At 46.8% G+C, this 13,927-nt stretch overlaps 1 protein-coding gene across 1 annotated transcript in view; it reads right to left on the reverse strand.

Annotated features, from left to right (window-relative positions):
* Positions 1–3,803: 3,803 nt before the first annotated feature.
* LOC126523498 (fatty-acid amide hydrolase 2-A-like) overlaps positions 3,804–13,927 on the reverse strand; it is an 84,741-nt gene continuing 74,617 nt past the window's right edge. Inside the window, exons 5-7 of the mRNA XM_050172103.3 lie at positions 8,958–9,109; positions 8,271–8,366; positions 3,804–5,098 (exon numbers count right to left, since the gene is read on the reverse strand). Of these exons, the coding sequence (XP_050028060.2) occupies positions 4,490–5,098; positions 8,271–8,366; positions 8,958–9,109 (857 nt within the window). The 3' untranslated portion in view covers positions 3,804–4,489. The remainder of the gene's footprint in view (positions 5,099–8,270; positions 8,367–8,957; positions 9,110–13,927) is intronic.

Here is a 13,927-nt window from a genome sequence, read left to right on the forward strand (position 1 = left end):
ACACCGTTAATACACGCTTACGACGTTTTTGAGTGCTTCTAGTCAACTAACACCTTCCCTGTAAAATCTGGCAGATAAATCATGAAAGCAATGTGAGCTTTTCGCTAATTATTTATCGCAGCGACCAAGTTTCGATGGGGGCGAAAAGCACCTGTGCACGTTGGAGAAAGCATAGCTGTGAAAATTCATCGGGAGTACGCCTCTACGGCGGTGCTCATAAATTTATCGTAGTGTGTTGGCACGTAAAACCTCTGAATTATTTTTTAGCTAGATACTTATTGTGTAAACGTAGTTGTGCATGCAATCACAAATGAAGGTTAGTTTGCTAAATTCCTATTCATTGCGCTTTTCCCTCTGTTATCAGCATTCGCAGAAAGAAGCGAAAATACGAATTATTAAAAACCGAGCACCCCCGCAGCAACAGGGCCTTAGTAAAGTGATATAATTAACAAGTGAAAAGTTGGGGATAACTGAAAGGAAAGAAACGTCAGATGTGGGCGACCGATGCCTGGCAACGACACATTTGGGCGAGCGGGAAGGCTTAGGCATCGCCGAGGATAGGGGGACCGGTGCCTCGAGCCTCCCCTTAGTCGGCGCCTATGGTGACGGAGCCTGTCCGCTGAAAGCATCAATGAAAACTTGTAAAGATAATAATGACAACTTGCACAGTAAAAGGGCGACGGAATGTTGGTATGTTGGGTTGGTATGTCAAAGGGGACGTGTCGGAGAAGTAGATCTGTGTGGAGAAATTACACGCGTTCTGGGAACTTACCGTAAGCTTATTAGTTGCGCTTTTTAGGTAATGTATGCGGATTCTTAGTGGTTTTGTTTCCGAACTATAAGGCATATAGAGTTCAAGTTTGCTGAACGTAAAGTGCACTTTGGATTAAACAAGGTAAGCAAATTTCATAGTTGTAGCTGCTTTAGTTCCGCCGTAAGGAATGCACAAATTTATGTGAATCGATGTTTTTGATGCCAGGTGAGTAAAACCTTTCTGGCTTGCAAACTGTTGAGCGTGTGCAGCTGAACCTTCACAGGAGCTAGGTGTACGTGATCAGCGGGCTACACATTTAAATAAGCTGGGAATCGCTAGCTGTTTCAAGTGTAGCAGGGCGCACCTGGGCTGAAATATACTCCACAAAAATAGCCTGCACAATGTTATATTATTTAGCCGCCTACTTATAGGAACATTGATATCACCGAGGTAAGCCGTTCTTTCACTACAGTACTCAGTCACTAGTGCTCACAGAAGTTCATGTGTCAAGTCAAGCTGGTCGGCATAGTCTTAGTCTCGCCCATTCAGCGACCGCCACTCACGGCGATTCACGCTTGCTTAGTCGAAGTGCATGCGTCCACCTCATTCATCGGCTTAATGCTGTTCGTATTCTCTCCTTCTCATGTTGTTTGTCCTTTATACTCGCACCGACACTTATGAAGCGAATATACGAGTAGGTGTGCTAATGAGTGCGCCAATTTTATGACTATGCCACAGAAGCTGACTGCAAGTGAATAAGGAGAGCACACAATTTCAACGATCTTAGAAACACTACCATTACTTATAGTTGATTTCTCACAACAGTAGACTTTCACAATTAAAACAATAACCTGGCATGTCACATTTGAAAGTTTTCGATATATTGAGAGGGCATGAATTCACATTTGTCATCTATATAAACAATTTATTAACAACAAAGAAAATTATTTCTCAGTCAGACTCCCTTGGACTCCCACTCGCCAAAATTCTCCGGAGTCTCACAGGTCAGTCCTGGTGAGTCGGCTCATCGGGCTGCCAACCTATGCAATGTTGTGCATTTTAACGCGATAGCGTTAAGGAGCTCGTGTCGCAGAAAAGCCGGTGTCGTTGGCGGCGTTAGCCGTGAGCGATAATTCCCGGGAGGCACTTCATGAATAAAAAACAACTTGCAAGATGGGCTGGGTGGGAATCGAACCAGGGTATCCGGAGTGCGAGACGGAGACGCTACCACTCAGCCACGAGTTCGATGCTTCAAAGCGGTACAAAAGCGCCTCTAGTGAATGCGGTGTTGCCTTAGAAACGTGCCGTAGAAAGCTACACTGCGGTGTATATCGGTATTTATGAGCATGTAACTTACAGAAGCCGCAGTTACACGAGTAGCGAAGTACGTTTCCGCTACATTTCTTCTGCGCTTTGCGCACACGCAGAGCGATCTTGCGGCAAACACAGGAGACCCCCTCCTCGCAATGTGCGGCTCTGCCCCGACACGTGCCGCGCCACTCACCCGCTTCTCCCCTTCGGGCCGTGAGGGGACCGGTGCGAGGATGCCCCACTACCCTTGCGTTTAATAAGTTTTCTCGCTCTCCCCCCTTCCAACTTCACGCGTCATTCGCACCCTCGCGTTTTGGCGGCGTGGCTCCTCTTTCCGCTCACAGCGCAATTACTAGGTGCAGCGCCCGATGCGGGACGCCTCTGACCTGATCGCTGCGCCGTAGCGCGTCTGGTGGGAAAGTGTCTCCTGCGATGTGTGCCGAGCTGCTTCCGAGGAGTCGTGCGTCTGCGTGGTGCTCCCAAGCGAGATAGAGGACTATCCCATCGAGGCGTCAGCCCGGCTTTCCGTGCTGATCACGACGTTTGGCTCGCGTAGATAATTTCTCCCTCCGAGACACCGAGTTCTTTGGTTCGTTCCGCTTGCTCAGGCGCACGCTTCGTTGCCGCGCCGAACGCTGCGTTGCTCGGCGCTCACCACGTGATTGGTGGGTGCAAAGTTCGATGCAGGGTGCCTCATAAGTGATCGCTGCGCCGTAGCGCAATGTCTTACACCCCTTGGCGGGTCGACAGGAACGCTGTTCCACTCTTGAAGGCGAAGGTCAAGCGTCCTCCAATTTTTCACATTGCCAATCGTTTTTTGGCAATGATAATTACGGGAAACAAAACAGTAGTCTCTCAGTAAGCTTGAAGTTACTCGCATTTGGGGACCCGAGACTTAATACGACGCTTGTCAGATGTAGACATACTCATACACGCCTAGCCGCATCCACCATAATATAGATACCGAAGATACATAATATTTATGGGCCTGTTATCTTGCAAGGCTGCGAACTATCGTAAGATTATTCATTCTATCCATCGTATCTATACATCATTGTTGAAAGAGAGCACCTGAGCAGGACACCATGCGGGTATTGGCACATTGTTTTGTGCGTTTAAAAAGGCTATCCAGCCCCATGAAGCCTCAATCATGTCGGCTAAGTGGACACCGATGAGTGACGTGGAGCGCAAAGGGGCGACGTGGTAGTGCAAGAACTTGGCACGCAGAAAATATCGCCTACTTGTTCCCGCAAAGCTTCTTTGTTTTTTTCCTCTGTGCGCTACTTTATGGATGCTCGCTGCTGTTTTGCACGGTGGATCACAAAGAGCGAGGGTTTAAAGTATCGGTTTTGTTTATGGCTATGGGGAAACGGTAGTTAGGTTAGCGATGCGTTGGTGGGCTAGCCTCAAGGCAGCGGAACCACTTTGAGAAACACTCCGCATAGGCCGAGCTACTTCATGTGTAGACTGAGATAGACCATAGTATTTGTGGAAATGGCTACTAAAATAGCTTTTCTCGCGACCTTGAAAGCTTTCGTTAGACCGATTTCGAAAGCACTTCGAACCCGCCAACTTGCCCTTGCAGCTTACGCATAACAGCCTGAGAATTCTCAGCAGAGGCCACCCCACGAATAATGAAGTCGAAAACTACCACTTCACATCGCATTCGTAGCAGTATGACAAATATGACGTGTTTGTGAAGTGCCAGATGCATCAACAGACAAAAACAAAAAACAACTTCAAAATGAATCTGTTTTAAGCGTCTGCACATATCAAAAACTCTGAGTGTGAATTTATTGTACAGAATCACCAATATAAATGTTCACATTGATACTGCACACACATGTTAGCTTTCAATGCTAAGTCACCATGACGCGTGGATGATCACCACGCTTCATTTTAATCATAGTTAGCACATTATTTAAATCATATTACTTAAAGAGAATAGATGCCATTATTAGAGGGACCTATTAGCAGTATTATGAACAGTGCCTTGTCAGCTAAAAGCCACGAAAACCGGCATTCACTGAAAAAAATTACATAGAAGGTTTTTTAGGTGGCTTTAACGCAATCGCGATATACTTCATATGCTTCCTTGTGCAGAGCAAGGTAATTATGATAAATGTACTAAGAAATTTCACCTAAGCGTTGTGCGGCACGGTACCTACAATGCAGTGATTGTGTAAATTATGTTTCAAAGGACCGTATAGAAAACAACCTAGCATTGTTGGGGCATTAAAGGCTACATGCGCTTTGAACATGCTGAGAGAAGCGCTACAAATCAAAGGCGTTAGAGAAACGCGCTAACCACCGCAAGCATTCATACGTTTCAGATATCCTGACAGCTAACACTCGTAGTACAGTGTGAAAAACAAAATGTAATTAGGGGGCAACGCCTCCAGACTAGATTAAATAAAGGACCTTCTACCCACGCACTCGCTGCTTCGCCTTAGCGGGTTCTACCCAGCCGCCAAACTGCCTTTCAATTTCTTTGGCAACAGCCAAGCAGAGGCGGTCGTTTCCTCTGCGGGCCACCACTTGGACGGCCATGGGTAGGCCGTCGGACGTCCGAAGAACAGGGCAGGCGCTGACAGGAACTTCGAGAACGTTGAACACGGACAAGAAGTTGAAGCCATCGGGAAAGAACAGGTCCTGGTGGTGGTACGCAGCGGGCGCCGAAGTCGCTGGCAAGATGAACACACCGTCGTCTCCGAGCAGGGCTTCCAAGCGGTCTCGCAGCAAGTCCAGCGTTCCGCGGAAAGCGGCGAGCGCGCTTTCCGAGCTGAACCGCGAAAGCGTGCCGGCCCAGCAAAGCAACATGGCGGCCGCCGTGTTGGGGCAAGTGCCCGTCAGCAAGCGAAGGAGCTCGGCAGTGAAGCTGATACCAGTGGAGCCCGGTCGGAAGACTTCGTGCAGAGGGCGCGACTTGGACTCGTTGTAGGCCAGCAGCCACTGCGGGATGCTGTAGCGGATCTCCGGTGCATCCAGGCGGCTTGGTTCAACCCCGTGTGTGTTGCGAATGAAGTCGATCACCTGCGAATCCAAAGTTGTATATTCGTTGCTATGGCGAAGAAACGTGGTTACTCGTGTGGCTCGTCAAACTGGAATAAATAACCCTAGGAGGCCAATACAACTAGGTTAAATCCTGGATGCATGACGTTGCAGCACAGGGGAGCATGCGCTTTAGTACACGATTGTGAAGCATCGGTAATGTATAAAAGTGACTGACGTTCATTATTGTAATTTCGATCACGACGCTTTGTTTGTCGAATTGTTTTTTTTCAGCATGTTCATTCATACGTGTTTCCTGTGTTGACCTTTTTACAGCGTTCCTGTGGTTGTTCTGTGTTTGTGTGCATTGTGTTTTCTACCAACGAGTGTTGCCACATGTACGGCAGCATGAACAATCGAACACCTGTGAACAGATCAGAAATAATCGTTTGCCTTATGTGTAGGTGAACTTCAGAACTGCTTTCAGAGATTTTTTTTATTATCTGTACAAACTTATTTTCGTTGTTGAGCTCATCTATGAATTAAGAAGCGCAGCCGGCGCCGTCAAACAGGCACCAGCATCTCCTTGCATACGGTAAAGAAGAACCCTCTCCTCACAACCAGGGTAATGAATAAACTGCAGCTAGCTCGTAAATAATAACAGCAGAAAAACAACATTGGAATTAAGACTGCTTTTAACATATAACAAGCGCACTATATGATTGCATAAAAGAAGCTTTGCGTACAACATGTGCCAAATTACTCGTCTAGAACGTGTAATATACTTTAGCAGGGCCGGTAGCTGTGTATGTTGCTTAGTAGTCAATATACATGCAGCGCGAAAAGTCATAAACAAGTGAGAAACGCTGAAAAACTAAAATAGGCACTACATAATAGCTGGCCAGTTTTCTTTCCAGGGTTCTATAGCGTAAAGCTATTCCAAAATGTTTCTACTCCCATTCTGCAATCGGCACTTCATGATTGTCAAAAATATTCGGGTCACACCCACTTCGCGTGTCCATCACGCGACATCACGCCGACCACGAAAACGCCCCATGCGATATGACCTGTGCACAGTGATTATACCCGATTAGACCGAACCAAAGAAAAATAAGGATTTCATATTTGAATCTTTATTGTAATTAGACTCTTCATCAAAAGGTTTCGGGTTTCGTCGACTTCGCCTGTCTGTCACGCGACGCCACAAAGCCACGAAAACTGACGCGTTAAAAACGCATCAATATGCCGAAAAAAAAACTAATTTTTTTTTCTGAATTGCCGGAGACTGCCCCATTCCAGAAGTAATAGGAAATGCCTGCCCGCCGACCGCTCGGGCACTGGCTAGTTGGAGCTGTCGTTGAGCATGGATTCATTTGCGTATCATAAGATTAATTGATTAGCTGTTTAACGTAATCTAGCCCTTTTGGCACGTATATTTCATTGCTCTACCAGCTCCATTTCATTGAGGATTCATTTTAGCTCCATTTTTAACCGTCCGTTGCAAGCCGCCGCAATTTTCAACTAACCACCGCAAGTTAAGCTAGGAGAAGCGGACCAATCGCAGACGCCGGCACCAACCTCCTCTTCCGGTTATCTAATTTCAATGCGCTGACTAGGCATCACCGAAACCCTCACGATTTCAGCGTGCTGCTCGCCTCTTCTCAGCCACTTAAATAAGAAAAACGCTCAACGCAGGCAACGTCATTCGCTGTGATACCAATCAAAAGTGAGATATAGACCCCTTTTCACGGCGATACCGTGGTCGCTGCCATGTTTGGTTATGCGGTGACGCGTCCATTGCTTGCCTCAGCTGCTCCCGCGATTAATATGCATGCGCAAGACACAGATTCGGCTCCGCAAACATCCATTCTGACAGATCTACTAGACGATGACTACGTGGACGACACGAATCTTCGGCCACAGTTTCAGTGGACATGTAAGCGCTTTCAGAGCTCATTACGCATTGTTGAAACGGCGCGAGCAGTGTATACGGGGCTTGCACTGAAACCACGGCTTGAAATCTCGTTCTTCTACAGCAAACTGCTCTGAGAGAAAGGCCAAGAAAAGTGTTTGATTGGGTTCCTCAAACAATGACACCGATTACCTCCCAATGCTTGCGTCGGTGGTTACGTAAATTTGACGTCGGAAATTTAACTTAAACAAATTGGAATAATTTTACTAATAGGGCCCCAGTTCATAGCGCCTGCTTCATGTTTATGTACTCTTTTTAGCTCAAACACACTGAATACATGATGCCTCGTACATAACGCAGTGAAAATATCTATAACTTTTTCACTCATAAGATTCTTCAATCATGAGAGTCAAAGAATCTCATAACTTCATTCGGAATACGATAAGATTATTTCAAGCCGAGATGCATGGAGAAGATATGCGTTCATTTTGTGTACATTTATGTATTCCTTGTGCTTAGTACAACTATTGTTAAACACTAGCGAGAAACGAGTACGGGGCTTCTACAAATTGCTATTAGGTCTATCTTCCCCGAGGAGACGTAACTACAAGCCTAGAAATATATGAATGTTCACATATTCAGCGAGCATTCAATTTACATATATAGGTACAGACAACGTTAATGGATGCCGCCGATAGACAGGCCTTCTGCTTCTGCATAATTTCTTGTGAGTTGTAATGATTACACTAGCCCAAAGCAATCGAAAGGGTCTAGCTTATTTGGTCAGATGTCTTTGGAAAGGGACACGAATATGCGCGCAGAAAGCGGAAGCAGACCGTGGGTAATCACATTTGGCAATCCAGCTGTGGAAAGCAAGGACTCAACTATAGACGCCAGAGAGGTGAGAGACTGAACTCTTATTGCCTGCTTTTGATAGGTACGCGTACAGCCTGGCACACAAAGTGCTCCACGCTAGCCTTGTGATTACCATGGGTCCACTCACTGTTTGGCAAGACGGTGGGCAGTCCCAGTGACACAGCCGCTACAGGGAGTGATTATGCCGATGGCTGACAGACAGGGCTTATATTTATTTGTGTTTCGATAACAACTGATTAAAGATAAGCAGAAAACTATATCGGCTTGATCAACACACAAAACTCGCTAATTTAGAGTAGTAACGAGCTTCCATACAGTGCAGAAACATGAAAGCCACTCAGGCTGATTTCATGTTTTTGTTTTGCGAGTTCAGTTTGCGGTAAAGAACATAGCCACTGTTGTTGCAAAATATGTGTAACTACTCACGTCTCTGACAGCCTTGCGAGCTTCGCATTTCACTTTACTCAGCAGGACACTGCCCTCATCCTCCATGTAGAAAACTTTGAGATTGCGCAGTAGAACCTGAAAAAGAATTGCATTTATTAAAACAACGCAATAGTGTTGAACATGCAGTAAAATTATTCAAACATTAACCTATTTCAATCAGGTAAGAACATTGCTACTGTCGGATTCAACTACTCAATAGCTTGTAAGCCTTCATCGCAATAAAGTTTCAGGAGTAACAAATACGCATGTAAGCAAGCCTGTTTGGAAAATTTCAGCATGCCTCGAGCAGCCGTGATGGCTATTCTGGCAGATCGGAGCTTGGTATTCGAGCTTGCTTTAATAAGAATGTGGGATATTTAGTCGTGTTCGCTTTACTTACGAACTCCACTGGACTTTTTATTGGAGCAGAACACCTAGTTATTGCTGAAAATCCAGCGCACCTTAAAGACCAAAATGAAGACGCCGAGATCTGTTTTTTTTTGTGGCGTGTTTTTGTGTTCTTGCGCTCACGTTTTACTATATCCAAATCCCAAACTTTCGACGTGGGGAGCATGGCGGTAGAGTTGAAGTGAAGGTAGTACGACTGCCATTAAAAAAAATCACTTCAATCTGAAAGGCTACTAGAACTAAGACCTTTTAGCTTTCAAAACATATTTAAATGGTTACCTGGCTGTCCAGGCGCAGCTCTGGAGCTCTCGGTCCAGCCATGACGCTCAGCATAAGTGGCATGTCTTCAGCGTAGCGACACATCGGCCCAGCGGTGTTGTATTTACCCATCGTGCCAACGTCGGGAAGTAGTCCGTCAAGAGGAACAATACCTGTTAAAGGTAAAGAAAGGGCGTTAACTAGTGGTGTCATCAAAGTGAAGCACAAGGCAAAACATATGCAAGTGCGGAGATGCCAAAAGCAGGGAAAATAGTTTCTGGGGATGTCCTGCGACATTTTGAATTTTTGCGAGTAGCAGCGTTTTCAGTGTAGTGTATGGTGCGACGAACGTCTGCATGCTAAATACGTAACCTGGTCGGACGACGAGCTAAAGTTCTGAAGTCTGGCTCGTGACCATTCTACTGCAATCTGTGTGAGTTTGTCTTTAGTGATTCCAAGGCATACAAAGCCCAATGCGCCACTGACCCTATGAACAACTGGCCTCGGAAATTCGACACATATATCATCGCAGACATGACAAGGGACACAACATAATCTTTCAATGGCTTCCAGAACATTGCAACATCAGCGGGAATGACCACGCCAATGAAGCTGCCCGATCTGCACATGAAAGTGGTCAATGTGTCTTGATTCCGCTTTCGCGAAGAGACGCTGCTGCGATTGATGCCCTGTGAATGTACTTTGCCCTTGTGGGACTCGAAGGTTTTCACCATGTGTCGTTTACGTTCGTTGACTCCAGACATAGGGATGCATCTACCGCATGGGTTATCACAACGTGAAGAGACTATGCTGTACCGTCTGTGGCGAGGTTTTGCATTTGCGAACTCATATACGTTCGTTATTGGATTGGACAACAGCCCCATGTGCGACACATGCAACAATGATGAGACACTCGCACATATCTGTGTCTGCCTGCGATATAGCGCCTGAAGACAAGTGATGTGCAGAGTACTAGACCAGTTGGACAATTGTTTACTATCATAACTCAAAGCTTTAGGTCAGTGCTCCCAAGGAACATCCGCGCAGAAGGCCTTACTCGCCTTATTAAGGTTCCTGCGGTGTACAGGACTTCGCGATAGACTTTAAGAACGCCGCCCCCTACCGTTCAATAGTGTGCGCGGTTTGTTCGTGCTCGTCTCTTTTTTTTCTCTATCTCCCCCTTCCACTCTCTTTCCCTTGTTATCCCCATAAACCCTTCCCCGTGCAGGGTAGCCAACCGCAACTACCTCAGGTTAACCTGCCTGCCTTTCTATGCATCATTTCTCTCTCTGTGTGCGAGTTGTCGCAGTGCGATATTAGGCCTAGCTGTGGTTATACGTCGCCGTTGTCAACACCACGTTGCGGCTTTTTTCGCGCCTGGCTCCACCACCTGCACTTTCACTCCACTTCCGGGTGAACTTGAGTTCCTGTGGAAACTCCTCATTGACATGCTAGAAGGCATATTTTTGAGCGATGAAGTGGCCCACTTGCGCGAGGAAAATGTGCGTCTGAGCCGTGAGAAACCTGAAAGCTGTTTTCGCCATGTGCAGATTGCCGCCTCCTTTTCGAAGTTCACTTGCTATGCAACGCTAGCACGGCGTCGCATAAAGTCAACCTCGCTTCCCTATTGATGGCAAGGTGACACGGTCTGCAAAGAAATCTTCACGAAAAGATTGGAACAGGTGTAGACCAACTTTCTTACTCATGGCTGCTCCCTCTTAGGGGTTTAACCCTCGAATTTCATTAAGGCGGTTAGAGAGAGAAGTCCTGTGTCAATTGGTGCTTCTAGTGAGTCGTTATTAACTGTTGACCAAAGACCTGAGCGACGTAAGGCTTTTTAGGTGTCGAAGCTCTCGCCTGTCAGTGTTAACCTTGTGTCCTGCCGGTGCTTCAAAACAAAGCACGACTCTTTTTTCCATGTGGTTGGTGACGACGTGGTTTTGAACACCTGGATGGCACATTCACGTGGCCGGAGGGTAACCTTTTCGGGGCGCTTTGTGGCTAGCTGCTGACGATATGCTTTGTCACTGAGGTGACCAAAGTTTGGCAGTGTGTATTCTGAAAATCTATTATGAAAACGCTTTACATGTTCATACCAATGCACATTAACTATTTGCTAATATTGTTTCCTCTTGTTTCCCCTTTTTTCTGTTGGCTGAAACGTGGTTGCGCAGTAACATCGCGTTTTCTGCCCTGTTGCCGGTAGTGCCGCCTTAATTGCTCTTGACAGCTACCTTAAACATGACAGCTACCTTAAACACAGAAACTATAGAGGAGCCGTTTGTTTTAAAATAGGTTTGCGGTGTTGTCCAAAATCTAATAATTGGAACTTATTGTGTGCCACCTAACTTCCCTTCTGTCATGATATCTAATGGCCTCACAACTACTGACAGTGATGTGACCACGCATGTCAAGCAGCAATTACTTATTGGTAACTTTAACACAAGTGGCACTAAGTGGAGCAATTAACATATTTCCCCTGCAATAATTTTATACTGAATAAATATGGCTGGTCGTTAGATTTTCTAGGTTTTGACTCCTTTCAGCAACAAAATTTACCTCAGAACTTTCGTAGTAAGATTTTAGACTACTGCCTGTGAAATGTTCACAATGTAGCAGTGTCGCACTCAGACATCCCCCTAATTCGTCCTTACAAGTTTCATCCCCCACTTATATCTGCCTCCTTGTCAGCCTTACGCCAGAACAACTCATTTGTAAAAGTAATTTCCCCGCTTTGCTTTAAATCTGGTGACTGTTGGCCTATTCTAAGTTGTTTTTGTCTACATTTGGTTGGTCCCTTGTGACTAGTACAGGCGACGTCTAGGAAATGGTCCATCGACCCAGTACAACTGTAACTCCCAACTATGTAAAGCTTCATATTGGTTTCCGGCGGAACTTAGAAATGCTTCCAAGCGTAAAGAACGTGTCCACAGGAAATCCATACACGTCCATAGCCTCAGAAATGGGTAGGAGAATTCCGCCTCCGGCAGTTTTTCTGTATTCGTCTACATAAGCGGGATCACAAGTCTCACATTGAGTCACAAAAGAACAGTGCCTCTAACCGGCTGGCAGATACTTTTGGAGACCATTTCCCATGCGCTCTAGCAAGTGAGGAGGTCGTATCCGTCAGCTCTAGTCCTGTGGTAATGAAGTGCAATCAATCTCTGATTCTTTCTGTTTCGGTGGTCACTTAAACATATAAACCCTCACCAGCCGCGTTCTTTTGCTGGAACGTCCCGGGACGCTCGGTACATTTGTACGAAAACCTCTTCTGCGAATGCAATGGGTACCTGAGGCCATCTTTGTCCTACGGCCCACATGGCAACCCAGGCGTTATAATCAATAGGTACGGGAGCTGATCTGTGTACCCTGGGGCACTATAACGTAAAACTATTCCAAACTTTTCTATTTCAATTCTGCAATTAGGCCTCCACGATTGGTCAAAAACTTTCTTGAAACACCCCCACTTCGCCTGTGTGCCACGCGACGTCACCAAAACGACGATAGCTCCCCATCTGATATGACGCGTACACACTGATTATGCATGATTGGATCGAACAAAAGAAAAGTAGTTTCGACACCTTTTCGCCGTTAGACCTCGTCTATTGGTCTAAAGTTCTGGGCTGCACCCACAGGTGCAGCCCTAAACGTCGCCTTGTGACATCGCCTGTCACGCGACGTCACAAAACAGCGGAAACTCACCGCGTCAAAGTGACGTGTACGCGTTAGAGATGCATTATTATTGTTACGTGTAGAAAGACACAGATGAAAAAGGCTATTTACAGGCTATTTACACTGGAGCCAGACAGCCAGGCCGACACTCACCCGCGCCAAGGCACATACCACCTTCATCGTCGTTCTCGCGGCGGCTCGTCTCTTAAGTATCTCCCGACAATATCCTAATACTACCCCCCTCCCCCCTGCGGCAAGAGCACCGTCACGGTGCTGTTAAATATCCAATTCGCATGTAGAGTTGTAGGGCTTCAATCTGGCGACGTGGACAAGGTCACTGGTTGTCACAGCGGAGGACGTAGTGGGCGTGGCTAGAACGATTTCATAGGTGACATCGGTCACTTGGCGGAGCACGCGATATGGGCCTGTATAACAGGAAAGCAGTTTCTCACAACGGCCAACCTTACGTGATGGTCACCGAAGCAACACGAGGGTGCCGGGCACAAAATGGACATCACGGTGACGGAGGTCGTAGCGTTGCTTCTGTTTGTCTTGAGACACTTGTAGACGTACGCGTGCAAGTTGGCGAGCATTGTCAGCGCGGGCGATTGCATCACTGGCATAAGCGCTAGTTGAAGCTGTGGTGGATGGAAGCACAGTGTCTAAAAGTAGCGTCGGTTCTCGGCCATACAAGAGGCAAAACGGGGAAAAGCCACCAGTTTCGAGACGGGAAGAGTTGTACGCAAAGGTAATGTAAGGTAGAGCCAGGTCGCAGTCACGGTGGTCGCCTGACACCTATTTGGATAGCATGTCTGTAAGGGTGCGGCTCAAACGCTCAGTGAGGTCGTTCGTTTGAGGGTGGTAGGAGGTGGTAAATTTATGCTGTATTGAGCAGGCACGCATGATGTCGTCGATGACATTGGCCAAAAATGTACGGCCACGATCTGTTAGCAACTGATGCGGAGCACCATGCATCAAAATGATATCATGTGGAAGGAAGTGCGCAACATCAGTTGCGCAACTGGTCGGAAGAGCGCGGGTTTCGGCGTAGCGGGTCGCGAAGTCAGCGGCGACTGCAACCCACTTGTTTCCTGATGTAGATTCTGCAAATGGGCCGAGAAGGTCTAAGCCAACACGATGGAAGGACTCGGCAGGGATGTCGAGTGGCTGCAGGTAACCAGTGGGGAGCTGGGAAGGCTTCTTGCGTCGTTGGCAAAGTTCACAAGCGCCCGACCAGAAAAAACGGCGACGTACACGGCCATAGGTTCGAGATACGCCGAGGTGTCCTGCCGTTGGTGCGTCGTGAAGCTCTTCTAGAA

Source organism: Dermacentor andersoni, chromosome 6, assembly GCF_023375885.2.
Source record: "Dermacentor andersoni chromosome 6, qqDerAnde1_hic_scaffold, whole genome shotgun sequence".
NCBI lineage: Eukaryota > Metazoa > Arthropoda > Arachnida > Ixodida > Ixodidae > Dermacentor > Dermacentor andersoni.